Source organism: Mizuhopecten yessoensis, unplaced genomic scaffold, assembly GCF_002113885.1.
Source record: "Mizuhopecten yessoensis strain PY_sf001 unplaced genomic scaffold, ASM211388v2 scaffold10201, whole genome shotgun sequence".
In the NCBI taxonomy this organism is placed as follows: Eukaryota; Metazoa; Mollusca; class Bivalvia; order Pectinida; family Pectinidae; genus Mizuhopecten; species Mizuhopecten yessoensis.
The window spans coordinates 695,297-716,270 of NW_018408429.1; the positions used below are offsets into that span (position 1 = coordinate 695,297).

Consider the following 20,974-nt stretch of genomic DNA (forward strand, 5'->3'; position numbering starts at 1 on the left):
CCTGTTTTATGCCACCACTAGTAGTAGCCTGTTTTATGCCACCACTAGTAGTAGCCTGTTTTATGCCACCACTAGTAGTAGCCTGTTTTATGCCACCACTAGAAGTAGCCTGTTTTATGCCACCACTAATAGTAGCCTGTTTTATGCCACCACTAGTAGGAGCCTGTTTTATGCCACCACTAGTAGTAGCCTGTGTTATGGTTATTGTCATACCTGTTAGAATGTGTAGTAACGTGCTAAGTAAAAACACCAAGCAGATACATAAAAATCCTCTTTTGAAAAATATTGCGAAACTTTAGNTATACATTTTCTAGTTCTACCTTACTGACCTGCCCTCTCCTTATTTCGCCTTGTCTCAATACATATGTATCCAATGTAGTTGTTTCCAGATCCTTACTTCAATGTCAAGTTAAAACTTGAGGTCATAGGTCACAGTACAATTTCTTTACTATTGTATATATTTAATGTATTTTTAGACCAATACAGCCAGCATTAGTGTTCTTTATGGTGTTTTTATGAATCCTCACCCAAAACCCAAGTTCATTGATAAAGACAATAATGGTTTTATCTAAACCATGTATCATATGTTTTTGCTCAAAAATTTCAGGATTTGTACAGAAGGTGAACAACATATTTTGGGAACAAAGATCCGCTTCCTTGTTTTTGCTTCCCAACTGAAGTGATTTAAAGAAGACTTTATCCACTAGACGTTAGGGGTGTGGCAATACACCTGGAGTATATCCCGATATACTGTCATAGGAAAAAGGTGCTAAATTTAAAAAGAAATTGTTGTGAGAACGATATCAAACTGGACCATATATAATATGAATCACACAGATTTCAGATTTTTTGTTAAACCAACCATCTATTAAGAATATTACGTTCAACTGATTGCCACCACTAGTAGTAGCCTGTTTTATGCCACCACTAGTAGTAACCTGTTTTATACCACCACTAGTAGTAGCCGGTTATATGCCACCACTAGTAGTAACCTGTTTTATGCCACCACTAGTAGTAGCCTGTTTTATGCCACCACTAGAAGTAGCCTGTTTTATGCCACCACTAATAGTAGCCTGTTTTATGCCACCACTAGTAGGAGCCTGTTTTATGCCACCACTAGTAGTAGCCTGTGTTATGGTTATTGTCATATGTAGTAACATGCTAAGTAAAAACACCAAGCAGATACATAAAAATCATCTTTTGAAAAATATTGCGAAACTTTAGCAATATTTTATTATATTTCAATATATCCTTTATCCTAACCGTTTTAGTATGCAATATTCATATTTGAAGTTTGTAAATGTTTCCAAACATTTTTATCGCAAAGCAAAAGGAAACACGATTAGTTGTTTCTTCTCTATTAATCGTGTACCAACAGTGTAGCAACTTGTTTCATTTATCCCAACAAAATATTTCCAACTTTATTAACGATTCTCTAATCATTTGATTGCAATATGATACCGTATGGCTGATACATTGTGACAGGCCTACTGGATGAGAATTTTCTTGACATGTGTATTGATGGGTGATTCCCATTCTATGTGTAGTACTGGAAATACTGTATAATGCAGTGAATATTGTACTACTTCATTGCCTAGATGGAACTTGTTGAAATGTCTGATGTTAACATTCCTAGTGGAGTGTGCCATATATAAGTCCGATCAAGACCTTGTTTCAAGTTCAAATTTAAGTACAGGTACAGGATATTAAGATCAATATAGACAGTGAGAGGACACCCCTGCAGGTCGGGATGGAGAAAAGAATATATACCTGCTTTTACCTATGGCATGGTGTAAGGGAATACTGATGTGGGAACACCCTGCAGAAGTTGGGATTTGTTTTTGTGCACTTGGGGACAAGACGTGACCAAAGAAAATTTGCTGCTACCAATTTTTGGGTCTCATATTTTCTCTCTACTTCCTAACAACCCCATATTTCCCAACGCTTCCCTTGGCAATGCCAAGCTAGGTGGCATACAGAGTTGTGGTATAGATATAAGTGTGCATACAGAGTTGTGGTATAGCTAGGTGGGCATACAGGGTTGTGGTATAGGTAGGTGGGCTTACAGGGTTGTGGTATAGGTAGGTAGGCATACAGAGTTGTGGTATAGATATAGGTGGGCATACAGAGTTGTGGTATAGCTAGGTGGGCATAGAGAGTTGTGGTATAGCTAGGTGGGCATACAGGGTTGTGGTATAGGTAGGTAGGCATACAGAGTTGTGTTATAGATATAGGTGGGCATACAGAGTGGTGGTATAGATATAGGTGGGCATACAGGGTTGTGGTGTAGGTAGGTAGGCATACAGAGTTGTGGGATAGATATAGGTGGGCATACAGAGTTGTGATGTAGCTAGGTGGGCATACAGGGTTGTGGAATAGATAGGTGGTCATACAGGGTTGTGGTGTATCTAGGTGGGCATACAGAGTTGTGGTATATCTAGGTGGGCATAGACAGTTGTGGTATAGCTAGGTGGGCATACAGAGTTGTGGTATAGATCGGTGGGCATACAGGGTTGTTGTGTAACTAGATGGGCATTCAGGGTTGTGGTATAGATATATGTCGGCATACAGGGTTGTGGTATAGATAGGTGGGCATACAGGGTTGTGGTGTAGCTAGGTGGGCATACAGGGTTGTGGTATAGCTAGGTGGCATACAGGGTTGTGGTGTAGCTAGGTGAAAATACAGGGTTGTGGTATAGATTGGTGGGCATACAGGGTTGTGGTGTAGCTAGGCGAGAATACAGGGTTGTGGTGTAGCTAGGTGGCCATACAGAGTTGTGGTATAGATATAGGTGGACATACAGGGTTGTGGTGTAGCTAGGCGAGAATACAGGGGTGTGGTGTAGCTAGGTGGCCATACAGAGTTGTGGTATAGATATAGGGGGCATATAGGGTTGTGGTGTAGCTAGGTGGCATACAGGTTTGTGGTATAGATAGGTGGGCATATAGGGTTGTGGTATAGATAGGTGGGCGTACAGGGTTGTGGTGTAGCTAGGCGAGAATACAGGGTTGTGGTGTAGCTAGGGGGCATACAGGTTTGTGGTATAGATAGGTGGGCATATATGGTTGTGGTATAGCTAGGTGGGCCTACAGGGTGGTGGTATAGATAGGTGGGCATATAGGGTTGTTGTATAGATAGGTGGGCATACAGGGGTGTGGTATAGATAGATGGGCATACAGGGTTGTGGTATAGATTGGTGGACATACAGGGTTGTGGTGTAGCTAGGCGAGAATACAGGGTTGTGGTGTAGCTAGGGGAAAATACAGGGTTGTGGTATAGATTGGTGGGCATACAGGTTTGTGGTGTACCTAGGTGAGAATACAGGGTTGTGGTGTAGCTAGGCGAGAATACAGGGTTGTGGTGTAGCTAGGTGAAAATACAGGTGTGGTATAGCTAGGTGGGCATACAAGATTGTGGTACAGCTAGGTGGGCATACAGTTTTGTGGTATAGCTAGGGGGCATACAGGGTTGTGGTATAGCTAGGTAGCATACAGGGTTGTGGTGTAGCTAGGGGGCATACAGGTTTGTGGTATAGCTAGGTGGCATACAGGTTTGTTGTATAGATAGGTGGGCATATAGGGTTGTGGTTAAGATAGGTGGGCATAGAGAGTTGTGGTATAGATATAGGGGGCGTATAGGGTTGTGGTGTAGCTAGGCGGCATACAGGTTTGTGGTATAGATAGGAGGGCATATAGGGTTGTGGAATAGATAGGTGGGCTTACAGGGTTGTGGTATAGGTAGGTGGGCTTACAGGGTTGTGGTATAGATTGGTGGGCATACAGGTTTGTGGTGTACCTAGGTGAGAATACAGGGTTGTGGTGTAGCTAGGCGAGAATACAGGGTTGTGGTGTAGCTAGGTGGGCATACAGAGTTGTGGCATAGATATAGGTGGGCATACAGAGGTGTGGTATAGATATAGGTGGGCATACAGAGTTGTGATGTAGCTAGGTGGGCATACAGGGTTGTGGGGTAGCTAGGTGAAAATACAGGGTTGTGGTGTAGCTAGGCGAGAATACAGGGTTGTGGTGTAGCTAGGCGAGAATACAGGGTTGTGGTGTAGCTAGGTGGCCATACAGGGTTGTGGTATAGATATAGGTGGGCATACAGAGGTGTGGTATAGATATAGGTGGGCATACAGGGTTGTGGAATAGATAGGTGGGCTTACAGGGTTGTGGTATAGGTAGGTGGGCTTACAGGGTTGTGGTATAGATTGGTGGGCATACAGGTTTGTGGTGTACCTAGGTGAGAATACAGGGTTGTGTGACTAGATGGGCTTCAGGGTTGCAGTTTGGGGAGGTGGACATTCAGGGTTGTGGTGTAGCTGGGTTAGAATAAAGGGTTGTGTTACTAGATTGGCATTTCGGGTTGTTGTGTAGCTGGGTGGGCATACAGGGTTGTGGTATAGATAGAGGGCATATAGGGTTGTGGTTAAGATAGGTGGGCATACAGGGTTGTGGTATAGATAGGTGGGCATATAGGGTTGTGGTATAGCTAGGTGGCATACAGGGTTGTGGTGTAGCTAGGTTAGAATAAAGGGGTGTGTTACTAGATTGGCATTTCGGGTTGTTGTGTAGCTGGGGGGGCATACACGGTTGTGGTATAGATAGAGGGGATACAGGGTTGTGGTAAAGATAGGTGGTCATACAGGGTTGTGGTATAGATAGGTGGGCGTACAGGGTTGTGGTTTAGATAGGTGGGCATACAGGGTTGTTGTGTAGCTAGGTTAGAATAAAGTGTAACATAGATGGGAGTATAGGGTTGTGGTGTAGCTAGGTGAGAATACGGGGTTGTGGTGTAGCTAGGTGGCCATACAGAGTTGTGGTATAGATATAGGGGGCATACAGAGTTGTGGTATAGATATAAGGGGGCATATAGGGTTGTGGTATAGCTAGGTGGCATACATGTTTGTGGTATAGATAGATGGGCATACAGGGTTGTGGTATAGCTAGGTGGGAGCATAGGGTTGTGGTGTAGCTAGGTGAGAATACGGGGTTGTGGTGTAGCTAGGTGGCCATACAGAGTTGTGGTATATATAGGTGGGCATACAGAGTTGTGGTATAGATATAAGGGGGCATATAGGGTTGTGGTATAGCTAGGTGGCATACATGTTTGTGGTATAGATAGATGGGCATACAGGGTTGTGGTATAGCTAGGTGGCATACATGTTTGTGGTATAGATAGATGGGCATACAGGGTTGTGGTATAGCTAGGTGGCATACAGGTTTGTGGTATAGATAGGTGGGCATACAGGGCTGTGGTATAGATAGGTGGGCATACAGGGGTGTGGTGTAGCTAGGTTAGAATAAAGTGTAACATAGATGGGAGTATAGGGTTGTGGTGTAGCTAGGTGAGAATACAGGGTTGTGTAACTAGATAGGCATTCAGGGTTGTGGTTTGGAGAGGTGGGCATTCAGGGTTGTGGTGTAGCTAGGTTAGAATAAAGGGGTGTGTTACTAGATTGGCATTTCGGGTTGTTGTGTAGCTGGGGGGGCATACACGGTTGTGGTATAGATAGAGGGGATACAGGGTTGTGGTAAAGATAGGTGGTCATACAGGGTTGTGGTATAGATAGGTGGGCATATAGGGTTGTGGTATAGCTAGGTGGCATACATGTTTGTGGTATAGATAGATGGGCATACAGGGTTGTGGTATAGCTAGGTGGCATACAGGTTTGTGGTATAGATAGGTGGGCATACAGGGCTGTGGTATAGATAGGTGGGCATACAGGGCTGTGGTATAGATAGGTGGGCATACAGGGTTGTGGTTTAGAGAGGTGGGCATACAGGGTTGTGGTGTAGCTAGGTGAAAATACACGTTTGTGGTATAGATAGGTGGGCATACAGGGTTGTGGTATAGATAGGTGGGCATACAGGGTTGTGGTTTAGATAGGTGGGCATACAGGGTTGTGGTGTAGCTAGGTTAGAATAAAGTGTAACTAGATTGGCATTTCAGGTTGTGGTGTAGCTGGGTGGGATAGGGTTATGGTATAGATAGGTGGGTATAGAGGGTTGTGTAGCTAGCTGGGTATAGAGGGTTGTGGTGTTTCTACAATGTAGGTCTGCAAACTGGGTTGTATTGTATCTTGGTGGGCATACAGGGTTGTTATGTTCCTGGGTGGGAATAAAGGGTTGTTGTGAACCTAGATGGGCATTCAGTGTTGTGGTTAAGATAGGTGTGCAAACTGGGTTGTGTTGTATCTTGGTGGGCATACAGGGTTGTTGTTTTCCCATGTGGAAATACATGGTTGTGTTGTACCTAGATGGAGGGACCCCACAATCAGCTGATGGAGACGGGGGAGGAGCTAGTGATCTGTGTAGAATACTGTGTAAATCACAGTATGGTAGACTTGTTGAGGTGTGAATCCCAAGGTTTATACCCCCTCCACTATCTTACTTGTTGGTCGGGCTGTGTGAGAAATTACCAAAGTCTTGGTTTTTCAGACGCATGACTTGGAAAGGCAGTCACCTATATCACTGCCATAGAAATAATGCAAGCTAGATACTCAAGTCTAGATCAATATTGATAGGTTTTAAACAAAAACTTATAAAGTTGACATACTAAAACACAGTGAAATTGAATTTAAAGAAAATGCCAATCTGAGCAGGTTATGCCTATTTCAAAATTAATATTTTAAAGAAACCCCATGTTGGTTTTGTAAGTGACTGAGGCTGACAAGGCTGATGGTGAGTAGACCACGGGCTGTCAGACAGAGTTCTAATTAGCCAGGTAGTAACCTTATAGTCCTGTGGGTAGGTACCACATTCAGACAGGATTTACACAGTTTAAACTGCAGACCTGTTCATTGAGCTACAATCTATTGGGCCACACATGTGGGTGGTATTAGTAGTTGACGTACTTGTCATATAAATGCTATGTCTAATGCACTACAGACATACTGGATGCATGTGCAACTGTGGATGCACATGCTTTTTATAACCAACGCACATGCTGTAAAGTTGATAGGCATTCCTTGAGTGGGAATCTGATTTTATCTTAACCCATGGCTGACGTCACAACTCTTCATTGAGTACAATGTCGTAGGAAAGGACGCCATGACCTCACAATGGTTAAATTACCTTGAAATGAAGCTATCAAGACTTGTAAATAGGAACTTCATTAGCTTACTAATAAACACTCAACATCAAAGACACACGATATCTACTGTACTCCGGTACCCTGGTATCTGTGGAGGAACACCCTCACAGTTTATTGCACTGAAGTAAGCATTATCTACTGTCTTTGATTTTCACAACCTGATTTTTTTTTTGCTAGATTCAGTATGAAATAACCAGAAAGTGATTGGGTATGTAGAGTGATTACATGTTGTGTATGTAGAGTGATTACATGTTGTGTATGTAGAGTGATTACATGTTGTGTATTTAGAGTGATTACATGTTGTGTATTTAGATTGAGTACATGTTGTGTATTTAGAGTGATTACATGTTGTGTATTTAGAGTGATTACATGTTGTGTATGTAGAGTGATTACATGTTGTGTATGTAGAGTGATTACATGTTGTGTATTTAGAGTGATTTCCCCTAACAGTAGATGGAGTATGAGTACCAGTGAAGCCCCAGACTATAGATGCTCATAGTATCTACATGTCAAGTTATGGTGCACTTTTCTTAGAACTTTGTTTGGAAAAAGAATTTGGTTACCCCTTCAAATGATGTTAAATGTACACATGATTTTTTTTGTAGGAAAAATGCAGAAAAGACCAACTTGAAGCTGTATCATGGTGTAAATTATGTAATGAATGTTAGGTCCCTTTTGCAGTATAACCTACCAGCCCCCTCCCCCTGCTCACACCTATCTACACTCACAACCCCATACACACACAACCCCCTATCACACACAACCCCCTACACACAATTCCCTACACACACTACCCCTTACACACAAAACCCTGTAAACACACGACCCCTTACACTCACAACCCCCTATCACATATGATCTCTACACACAATTCTCTACACACACAACCCCTTACACACAAAACCCCATAAACACACAACCCCTTACACTCACAACCCCATACACACACCTCCTCACACACACAACCATCCTACACACATTCCTATACACACACATGACCAACCTTACCATACAACCCCCCAACACGAACAACTCCCTACCCACACAACCCCTTACCCATGCAACCTCCTACACACACAACTCTCTACACACACAAACCCCTACACACACAACCTCTATGCACAAAACCCCCTTCACACACAACTCCCTACCCACACAACCCCCTACATGCAACCCTTCACACACACAACCCCTTACACACACAGCCCCAATCACACACAACCTCTAACACACACAGCCCCCATCACACACAACTCCCTAACCACACAACCCATTACATGCAACCCTTTACACACACAACCCCTTACACACCAGCCCCTTACACACACAGCCCCAATCATACACAACCCCTTACACACACAGCCCCCATCACACACAACCTTTTTACGCACACAACTCCCTTCACATACAGCCCAATCACACACAACCCCTTACACACACAGCCACCATCACACACAACCCCTTATACACACAGCCCCCATCACACACAACCCCTTACACACACAACTACCTACACACACAGCCCAAATCACACACAACCACTTACACACACAACTCCCTACACACACAGCCCCAATCACACACAACCCCAATCACACACAACCCCTTACACATACAGCCCACATCACACACAACCACTTACACACACAACTCCCTACACACACATCCCCAATCACACACAACCCCAATCACACACAACCCCTTACACACACAGCACGCATCACACACAACCCTTTTACACACACAACCCCAATCACACACAACCCCAATCACACACAACCCCTTACACCCACAGCCCCTTACATACACAGCCCACATCACACACAATCCCTTACACACACAACCCCTTAAACATACAGCCCACATCACACACAACCCCTTACACGCACAACTCCCTACACACACAGCCCCAATAACACACAACCCCTTACACACACAGCCCGCATCACACACAACCCTTTTACACACACAGCCCCAATCACACACAACCCATTACACACACAACCCCTTACACACACAGCTCCAATCACAAACAACCCCTTACACACACAGCCCCATCACACACAACCCTTTTACACATACAACTACCTTCACACACAGACCCAAATCACACACAACCATTTACACACACAACCCCTTACACACACAGCTTACACACACAGCCACCATCACACACAACCCCTTATACACAAAGCCCCCATCACACACAACCCCTTACACACACAGCCCGCATCACACACAACCCTTTTACCCACACAACTCCCTACACACACATCCCCAATCACACACAACCCCAATCACACACAACCCCAATCACACACAACCCCAATCACACACAACCCCAATCACACACAACCCCAATCACACACAACCCCTTACACCCACAGCCCCCTCCCCACACAGCCCCCATCACACACAACCCTTTTACAAATACAACTCCCTTCACACACAGCCCCAATCACACACAACCCCCTACACACACAGCCCCAATCACACACAGCCCCAATCACAAACAACCCCTTACACACACAGCCCCATCACACACAACCCTTTTACACACAGAACTCCCTCCACACACAGCCCCAATCACACACAACCCATTACACACACAACCCCTTACACACACAGCCCCTTACAACACAACCCCTTATACACACAGCCCCCATCACACACAACCCCTTATACACACAGCCCCCATCACACACACCCCCTTACACACACAACTCCATACACACACAGCCCCAATCACACACAACCCCTTACACCCACAGCCCCTTACACACACAGCCCCCATCACACACACCCCCTTACACACACAACTACCTACACACACAGCCCAAATCACACACACCCACTTACACACACAACTCCCTACACACACAGCCCCAATAACACACAACCCCTTACACACACAACCCATTACACATACAGCCCACATCACACACAACCCCTTACACACACAGCAACCATCACACACAACCCCTTATACACACAGCCCCCATCACACACACCCCCTTACACACACAACCCCCTACACACACAGCCCCAATCACACACAGCCTCAATCACACACAACCCCTTACACACACAGCAACCATCACACACAACCCCTTATACACACAGCCCCCATCACACACAACCCCTTTACACATACAACTCCCTTCACACACAGACCCACATCACACACAACCATTTACACACACAACCCCTTACACACACAACCCATTACACATACAGCCCACATCACACACAACCACTTACACACACAACTCCCTACACACACATCCCCAATCACACACAACCCCAATCACACACAACCCCAATCACACACAACCCCAATCACACACAACCCCAATCACACACAACCCCAATCACACACAACCCCTTACACACAAAGCCCCAATCACACACAACCCCTTACACATACAGCCCACATCACACACAACCCCTTACACGCACAACTCCCTACACACACAGCCCCAATCACACACAGCCTCAATCACACACAACCCCTTACACACACAGCACGCATCACACACAACCCTTTTACACACACAACCCCAATCACACACAACCCCTTACACACACAGCAACCATCACACACAACCCCTTATACACACAGCCCCCATCACACACACCCCCTTACACACACAACTCCATACACACACAGCCCCAATCACACACAACCCATTACACACACAACCCCTTACACACACAGCCCCTTACACACACAGCCCCCATCACACACAACCCTTTTACACATACAACTCCCTTCACACACAGACCCACATCACACACAACCCTTTACACACACAACCCCTTACACACACAGCCCGCATCACACACAACCCTTTTACACACACAACTCCCTACACACACATCCCCAATCACACACAACCCCAATCACACACAACCCCTTACACACACAGCCCCTTACATACACAACCCCTTACACACACAGTCCCAATCACACACAACTCCTTACACACACAGCCCCTTACACACACAGCCCCCATCACATACAACCCCTTACACACACAGCCCCAATCACACACAACCCCCTACACAATTATGCTCTCTCAAACACAACATGCAGCATTCAGTATTCAAAATGGTTGAGCACCTTTTCATTCCAGTGGACTGGTCAGTAGTCAGTTCCTGTTTGTTTGTTTAGAATCATCCCGATTAATGAGTTCTCTATGACACCCAGTAAACATCGGTATCATGATCCCCCTCCCCAATCCTATACAGTATTGAAATCATGTGTATATGGTTACAGCTCATTTACCAGGAGATCACTATCTTTAAACAGGAATCTTCACTTACTTAATTTGTACAGATTTTAAGAAAGCTGCATTTGTTATAGGTTGTTACAAAGTTTTTAAATATACGTTTTCACTGTAAGTTTGGCCTTGATATTGTTTTCGTGACACATATATTGTAAGCTGGAGAAGCTAAGTGCTTACATTTTGAGATTCATTGAATGAATTTGAAATATTTAAAATACAGTAGAATTTCTATCATATATGATAAAACGAACATTGTTATGCAAAACTGAATATTTACACAGTTCATCAAATATGTTTTTGAACTTCAATTGTCAGGTTCATATAAAAAGAAATCATACAGAAGTTTAGATGTTCAGGCACCTGGGCCTCTCGTTACTAGTTGGTATTAGGTAGAGGGAGGGGGAGCTATTCAGGCCCNAAAATCATACATAAGTTGAGATGTTCCGGCCCCTGGGCCTCTTGTTACTAGTTGGTATTAGGTAGAGGGAGGGGGAGCTATTGAGGCCACTGGGCCCGTGGGCCCCGTGGTACTAGTTGGTATTAGGAAGAGGGAGGGGGAGCTCTTCAGGCCCCTGGGCACCTGGGCCCCTGGGCCCCTTAGTACTAGTTGGCATTAGGTAGAGGGAGTGGGAGCTATTCAGGCCCCTGGGCCCGTGGGCCTCTTGTTACTAGTTGGTATAAGGTAGAGGGAGGGGGAGCTATTCAGGCCCCTGGGCCCTTGGGCCTCATAGTACCAGTTGGCATTAGGTAGAGGGAGGGGGAGCTATTCAGGCCCCTGGGCCCCTTAGTACAGAGTGTGAACTCATTTTGTTCACTTCTCAGATACCAGCCTCTTCTCCTCAGTCTAAGTAAACCCCCCACTGTGTTTATGTGTCTCTCCCTCCCCCTACTGCCCACAGCCAATGAGGGGTGAAATTTTAACAAGGTTATATACCAGATTCATTACATCAGCAAAATTAATAGCAGACCCTTGATTCAATTGACAGCGATTTGTCTGAGGATGTCAAGTACCAAGTAGGGTTGTTAAACCTAGGTCAGGCTGGATTAATTGGTAGTTTATCTTCACCACAGGCATATGGAAAAGGTCTTGATAGCCTGATGCTCAAGTATAATGTATAATTGCTTTCCAAACTTGTCCCCAGTAGATAGAGCTATTGGGCAGGACACATGCACCACTGCTTGGGCATGCTGGGTGTATATGAAGGATGACTCTGAAGTGTTGGAGAGTCAGCTACCGTAACCAATTCCTGGTCGTGCATAAATCCAACACATAGTAGCATGTCATGGTAAATTTATTCACAGGAATATCCTGACATAGAAACCTGCCACTGCATAGCTTATACATACAAACATATAGGCAAGAGTTACTACTGCGCAAACAAAGGGAGACAACTGCTGTCAGCTGGGGTTTTGAATTGATAAATAAAAAGTAGCTTCCATAACGGGTGATTTATGTGTTATCACCATGTCTAACATTAGGCTATGTTTACTTTACTTTACCCCTGTTAACTAGATTACTAGTTTCTGGGAAACATCAGTCACATTTACACCTAAGTCATGGAATAATTAAATACAAAAAAACTACCATCAAATGTTCTCATATTGTGGGTGTATTCCTGATTCAGTAGTGGTAGCAAATAACCAGAGTATGAAAATATACTAGATAGGTAATTAGACAGTGTTATTTCTACAGCAATTGGGCACTTTGTGTGGTGAAATCTCCCTAAATATTACCACTTCTCGTGAAACTTGGATGAGATTTGTTGAACAATACGTTTCAATGCAATATCTGACCTGAGATACCAGCTATATACTGAAAGGAATACCTAAAACGGGATCCATCTTCATCCATCGTCACCTGTTAATATTTCACATTTCAAACTTACACTCAATACTTCTAACGGTAGAACAGTAAAACTTCACGAATATGTTCAGTAAAACTTCACGGATATGTTCAGTAAAACTTCATGGATATGTTCAGTAAAACTTCATGGATATGTTCAGTAAAACTTCACGAATATGTTCAGTAAAACTTCATGGATATGTTCAGTAAAACTTCACGGATATGTTCAGTAAAACTTCACGGATATGTTCAGTAAAACTTCACGAATATGTTCAGTAAAACTTCACGGATATGTTCAGCAAAACTTCATGGATATGTTCATTTTGAACTTCAACTCCTGTTCTGCGTAAGGGTTTTCACACGGATCTTTACAGGAATTTCATGTACTTAGACTTGTTAATTACTTGGTCAGTCAGATATCGTTAATAGTTGCCACATGTACAGTGGTCAACTCTAAAAGCTGACTTGATAATTACATTTTTTGGTAAGTTAAAAATTGAAAAGATTACCCCCATGGCTGCCATATTACACAGCACCATTGTATTTCTTGTTTCTTTCAGAGAACATCTCTATTCATTCCATCCAAAACTGATTTTCTCACTGTTTCCTTCCGATTATTTCACATTGGTGCCAAGATATCTCTGGGATCTCTTGTTTTGTTGTTGTTGATGTTGTCGACTGAATATTTGTAATCAATAATTATACCCAACATCGTAACAAGTACACAAGAAATCTTCTGTATACATCTATTTCTGCAATATCCCTGCAATATACATATTGTCCCCCTGAGGTGACTGTAAGCCTCTAGTTTATTGAAAGTTTTCAACATCCAGAAAACATAATTCTGTCATTTCCAGGTGTGTAAGATAGAGCTGTCCAGGGTAAGATAGGGATGTAGGAAATTTCTATCTTACACCCTATTTTACGTGACGTGACGTCCCAAAGGCAAACTCAAAAAACATTTTACGATATATTTACTGTACGCGTCAGAAAGATGAGATAAGTTTTTCTTAATCTGAGATATGCTAAATCTCACTGACATATTCGCTTTCGTCAAAAAGCTTGGGGGAAAAGTTGATATTTTTCAAAATGGTAGCCAGTCCAAAAGCATTTTCATTGTTTTTGAGCTTATTCTAGTAGTTGGAATGAGAGAAGATTACTACTTCATGACCAGGGGCGTAAGATGGGGAAATTTCACCCTTCTGGGTTTACAAATTTGGCAAAACCATCGCGAAAGCCTCAGATTTTACCAAATTTGAAAACCCCTTAGTTTGAGTGTCCCTATCCTACACCCCTGGTCATGAAAGAGTCTTATAGTATTTAACCTGAGGGAAGATATATTCACACAATGGTCAGAATGCATGTCACGTTATATTGCTACTCGAAATCACATGTGGTAGTATTTGGTTAGGAGTGTACATGTATTTGGTCGAAAAAATCATTTATGGATGTTTGCAAAATTTTTAGAGTTTCACATATTGTGAAATCAGTACTTTTCGTTTTTTTTTTAATTTTGTTGATTTTGTGGGTCATATGTAATCTTCATCCACAAATTCATAGGTTCACGAACAAATCACAAGTTTGATATATAGCAATTCTCCGTTTGAATTGGTACTCGTAATTCATGAATTTGTGTACCCATAAAATGGTATTTTATCGGGACACCACACAATTTGGGCCACAAGCAATCGCCTAATATATACAGTATATATAAATTGAATGTGTGTTCTTTAGATAATATATGATGCAATGCTTGTCCCATCAGTAAAAAACAAGTTCTATCTGGCAAAGATGGCATTTCCCAATTTTGCCTTCTGCCTCATTTTAAAAATGTCCTGGCTTTAGACTGCCTGGCCACATCTATTTGTCAATGATTATTTCATTGTATGTAAAACATAATATCAACAGCTCTGGCTGTGCACGATTTATACTGTTTTATTGTTGACATAATAATTCAGAAATAATTGGTAGTTCTATCTAATGATAAAATGGGAACTGGGTTGCTGGTTTTCTGACTGTTTTAAGAGTTGACAACCCTGGAGCTAGGTGGTAAGAGATACACTTGATGTCTGAGTTGGTTTGGTCTCTGTAATGGAGACCATTTGTAAAAACATCATCTTCTGACTAGGATTGGCAGTGATACCTACATTTCCCTCTTGTGTCTGTGAGAGTGGAGATGGGGGACCCCTCCATGTGGTTGATGTGTCATTTAACCATGGTTCCAGACTTGTGGGGGGGCCATGACGAGGTCAGCCTACCCTCTGGCCACTCCCAAGGGTGTTGTCCCCACATTCTCACAGACTTGTGATGGTCTAGCCACCTGGATCAGACCCATCAAGACATACTACAGCACAAATACACTAAATACTAACTTGTCAGGTGAATTTGAGATTGAACTAAACATGGATGATGAGCTAATATCTTAAAGTAAATCAATATTGACCAAAATGGGAAAACTACATAAACTGAATGAATTGTCCGGTGTAATTTTATGTTCAATACAGTGATAATGTATGTGAAAGTCTTTTTCTTCAACTTGTACACAAGTCTCAGAGTGTCTCTGCAGAAGCTATTAGTGAGGTAAAGACTGTTGGAATGGCCTGTTTTCTAGTGTGTATGTCATCGCCTGCCCTCACAGCCCTTGATAGATGCTTTAATGGGTACCTTGTTCTGTTCCCTGGTGTAGAATGTCGGTAATTCAACTCTGGTGACCAGCTACAGTTCTACTAGTACACATCTGGAGGAAATAACCATTTCCTACATATACATGTACAAATGGCCACCCCATTGTGTGTCTTTCCTACACCTTAACTGTTATTGCAGTTGCTTGGTCATGAGTAGGCTGTACACATTCCACCTATCAACCCACACATGTAGGAGACGTATGTAGAAATGTCTTGGGATTTAACTCCGATTTAATTTAATTAGGAAAATATATATTGTACTGCCATTTTCACAAAATTAGGAAAATTGTAGATTTTTGTGTAACATTGCAATATTAAAAAACATGAAACTGCTAAATTTTATATACATTTTTATTTCAGTATGTGAAATATGTCGGTTTCCTTTTATTACAGTAAATTGTTAATAATTAAAGCTTGAAAAAAAAATGTTGGATGACAGTGGAAAAATACAGCAGCTGCAAGTCTCCATGGGGAAAGGCTTCTCACATGCTGTAGCACTCCAAAACATGAAACAAAAGTCGAGGATATCAAAATAAAAATACATTGTTACTAAGGGGATTGTGAAGTAGATAAAAACAGTGTGTGATCATATATGATCAGTTGCCTGAAGCATTAATATAGGGGGTTATTGGTGTATTATAATTTATGTTTAAAATTGGCTTACCGGTAGTTCATTTTACAATTGAATTTTGATTGTTACGACATTTCTCTAGAACAAATTATCTGCACTTAACTGACTAATTATGAAATTTATGCAGAAATACAATCATCTCCAACAACCCAGGTGGAGTATAAAATGGTCTGGGGTGGATGTTGCGGTATCTGTGCTGTAGCATTCAAGTGAGGTGGCACTATAAAAAGATGCCGTTGGAAGAACGATCCCATTACAAAACAGAACACAATACATCTCCAGCACACACGCAGGCATACACACATAGGGAGATATTAGCCAGGTGGCATAGGACTAGTAGTTAGCAATTGTTAAGGCAGCTCCTGCGAATTCCTCAAAATTGAATTAGTTAATGTATATGATAATTGTATAAATTGTATATCTATGTACTGTAAAGCGCTTTAGAGTGGCTTATGTTAGCTAGAGCGGGCACTATATCTATTTACTGTAAAGCGCTTTAGAGTGGCTTATAATAGCTAGATATGGCGCTATATCTATGTACTGTAAAGCGCTGTAGAGTGGCTTATGTTAGCTAGAGCGGGCTCTATATCTATGTACTGTAAAGCGCTTTAGAGGGGCTTATGTTAGCTAGAGCGGGCACTATATCTATTTACTGTAAAGCGCTTTAGAGTGGCTTAAGTTAGCTAGAGCGGGCACTATATCTATTTACTGTAAAGCGCTTTAGAGTGGCTTATAATAGCTAGATAGGGCACTATATCTATGTACTGTAAAGCACTTTAGAGTGGCTTATGTTAGCTACATAGGCCGCTATATCTATGTACTGTAAAGCGCTTTAGAGTGGCGTATGTTAGCTAGATAGGGCACTATATCTATGTACTGTAAAGCACTTTAGAGTGGTTTATGTTAGCTAGATAGGGCGCTATATCTATGTACTGTAAATCGCCTTAGAGTGACTTATGTTAGCTAGATATGGCGTTATATCTATGTACTGTAAAGCGCTTTAGAGTGGTGTATGTTAGCTAGATAGGGTGCTATATCTGTGTACTGTAAAGCGCTTTAGAGTGGTGTATGTTAGCTAGATAGGGTGCTATATCTGTGTACTGTAAAGCGCTTTAGAGTGGTGTATGTTAGCTAGATAGGGCGCTATATCTATATACTGTAAAGCGCTTAAGAGTGACTTATGTTAGCTAGATAGGGCGCTATATCTATGTACTGTAAAGCGCTTAAGAGTGACTTATGTTAGCTAGATAGGGCGCTATATCTATGTACTGTAAAGCACTTTAGAGTGGTTTAAGTTAGCTAGATAGGGCCCTATATCTATGTACTGTAAAGCGCTTTAGAGTGGTGTATGTTAGCTAGATAGGGTGCTATATCTGTGTACTGTAAAGCGCTTTAGAGTGGTGTATGTTAGCTAGATAGGGTGCTATATCTGTGTACTGTAAAGCGCTTTAGAGTGGTGTATGTTAGCTAGATAGGGCGCTATATCAAATGTTGTATATTATTTATAATTATTATTATCCCTAACTATGTACTGTAAAGCGCTTTAGAGTGGCTTATGTTAGCTAGATAGGGCGCTATATCTATGTACTGTAAAGTGCTTTAGAGTGGCTTATGTTAGCAAGAGCGGGCGCTATATCTATCTACTGTAAAGCGCTTTAGAGTGGCCTAGTCTAGCTAGATAGGGCGCTATATCTATGTACTGTAAACCGCTTTAGAGTGGCTTATGTTAGCAAGAGTGGGCGCTATATCTAAGTACTGTAAAGCGCTTTAGAGTGGCCTAGTCTAGCTAGATAGCGCGCTATATCTATGTACTGTAAAGCGCCTTAGAGTGGCTTATGTTAGCTAGATATGGCGTTATATCTATGTACTGTAAAGCGCTTTAGAGTGGCCTAGTCTAGCTAGATAGCGCGCTATATCTATGTACTGTAAAGCGCCTTAGAGTGACTTATGTTAGCTAGATAGGGCGTTATATCTATGTACTGTAAAGCACTTTAGAGTGGTTTAAGTTAGCTAGATAGGGCCCTATATCTATGTACTGTAAAGCGCTTTAGAGTGACTTATGTTAGCTAGAGCGGGCGCTATATCTATGTACTGTAAAGCGTTTTAGAGTGGCCTAGTCTAGCTAGATAGGGCGCTATATCTATGTACTGTAAACCGCTTTAGAGTGACTTATGTTAGCTAGATAGGGCGTTATATCTATGTACTGTAAAGCGCTTAAGAGTGGCTTATGTCAGCAAGAGCGGGCGCTATATCTATCTACTGTAAAGCGCTTTAGAGTGGCCGTAGTCTAGCTAGATAGGGCGCTATATCTATGTACTGTAAAGCGCCTTAGAGTGGCTTATGTTAGCTAGATAGGGCGCTATATCTATGTACTGTAAAGTGCTTTAGAGTGGCCTAGTCCAGCTAGATAGGGTGCTATATCTATGTACTGTAAAGCGCTTTAGAGTGGCGTATATTAGCTAGATAGGGCGCTATATCTGTGTACTGTAAAGCGCTTTAGAGTGGTGTATGTTAGCTAGATAGGGCGCTATATCAAATGTTGTATATTATTTATAATTATTATTATCCCTAACAAAGAATTTTCACTCTGTTATAACAGGATATTGAGAAGGCCATCAAGGAAGAGCAAAGTCCAGCCAAAAGACAGAGACTATTACAGGCAGAGCCCCCAGTGGATTTATCTAGTAAAATAGGACTATCTTCCTTATGTTCAGGAGGTGCAGTTGAAGTGGCCAAGGAAACCTCCCCCCATCTCTTGTGTAACAAGAATCTGATTCCAGATGGGACGACTGAACCTCAGAGAAGCCATGATGGTGAAGAATGTGATACCAAGACAACGGACATTTCTGGTAAACACAAATTAAAAGAATATGGAGATGGGACGTCGTCTGAATTGGAAAAATACGATGAGGTGGACTCTGATGTACTGTTTAAACGTCTGAAGGAGGTGGACCCAGAAATGGCCCTGATGATCCACCCAAACAATCGACGCAAGATAATAAGGTAAATGGAACAGTAATAAAATACATCTTTGGTGTGGGCCGTGTCAGCTTAAGCCCTGGAGCATTGTCCTGCTGACATCCGGACAGCGTCAACTTTTTAATTTACACAACTTTTCTTGAAAAACCAAAATGGCTAGGGTGATGATATTTGGCTATAATAGCATGTTGTGATGAAGAGCTACAAGATTTGTTCAAATGAATGACCTTCACCAATATTCAAGGTCACAGGGGTCAATTGTCTTAAAAGACCTTTAAACAACTTCTTCTGAATAACCAAAATGGTGATATTTGGCCAGTAGCATGCAGAGATGAATGGCTACAAGGTTATAAATGACCTTCACCCATATTGAAGGTCACAGGAGTCAGTTGACATGTGAATGTTTATTGCAGGTTATGTTTAACAGCTGTTGATATGTATTTCAGGGCCTTAGAGATGTATGACACACACAGGGTAAAGTTGAGCAGTGTACATAAGGTCCAGAGGGAGAAACTGTCCAGTCAGTCCCCAAGTGGACCCCTGAGGTTCCTGAATACCTGTGTGTTCTGGCTACAGAGTGATCTACAAGGTAATTTAGGTATACACAGGAGTAAATTTAAAATCAAATATTGCAGAGGATAGTAGCATACATCCTTAAGTCTCTATGTCACAGTAATGTATCATATAACCTTAAGTCTCCATGTCACAGTAATGTTTCATATATCCTTAAGTCTCCATGTCACACTTAGGAAGCATACATCCTGAAGTCTCCATGTCACAGTAAGGTAGCATATATCCTTAAGTCTCCATGTCACAGTTAGGTAGCATACATCCTTAAGTCTCCATGTCACACTTAGGTAGCATACATCCTGAAGTCTCCATGTCACAGTAAGGTAGCATACATCCTTAAGTCTCCATGTCACAGTAAGGTAGCATACATCAGTACGTCTCCATGTCACAGTAAGGTAGCATACATCCTTAGTCTCCATGTCACAGGAAGGTAGCATACATCAGTAAGTCTCCATGTCACAGTAAGGTAGCATATTACCTTAGGGTCGTTTTCATTGTTAGATCATATCGAATGGAAATTTGTGATAAAATTTTAATAATGATGAAACCAAATAAAACATAATCATTCTCAACTTATTTGTTAGTATCGTATCAACAGGTAAGCTTTAAAAGGTCTACGTATGTTAGTAGTTACAACAATGTGTAGCTTCAGTATAAATCTCATAGGGAGATCTGTTAAAGTGAATGTCTGAATTATAATTGGGGTGTGATCTCACTCTGGTGACTCAGTGGCTAGTATACACCTACCTTCTTAGTGTATTTTTGTTTCATCCTACATTTAGACCCTTCTGGGCCATTAAGAGTGTTTAATATAAGTTGGTAAAACCTGTCTCATTGTTAGAAATACATAGAAGTTGATATTGTGCTCTAATATCAGTTCCA

At 42.1% G+C, this 20,974-nt stretch overlaps 1 protein-coding gene across 1 annotated transcript in view; it reads left to right on the top strand.

Moving 5' to 3' along the window:
- The window catches only part of LOC110459719 (tRNA dimethylallyltransferase, mitochondrial-like), a gene marked incomplete at its 3' end in the record, with an annotated part of 42,709 nt that overhangs the window by 12,670 nt on the left and 9,065 nt on the right, over positions 1-20,974 (top strand). The window contains exons 4-5 of the mRNA XM_021512106.1: positions 19,143-19,546; positions 19,969-20,111. Coding sequence (XP_021367781.1) covers positions 19,143-19,546; positions 19,969-20,111 — 547 coding nt within the window. The remainder of the gene's footprint in view (positions 1-19,142; positions 19,547-19,968; positions 20,112-20,974) is intronic.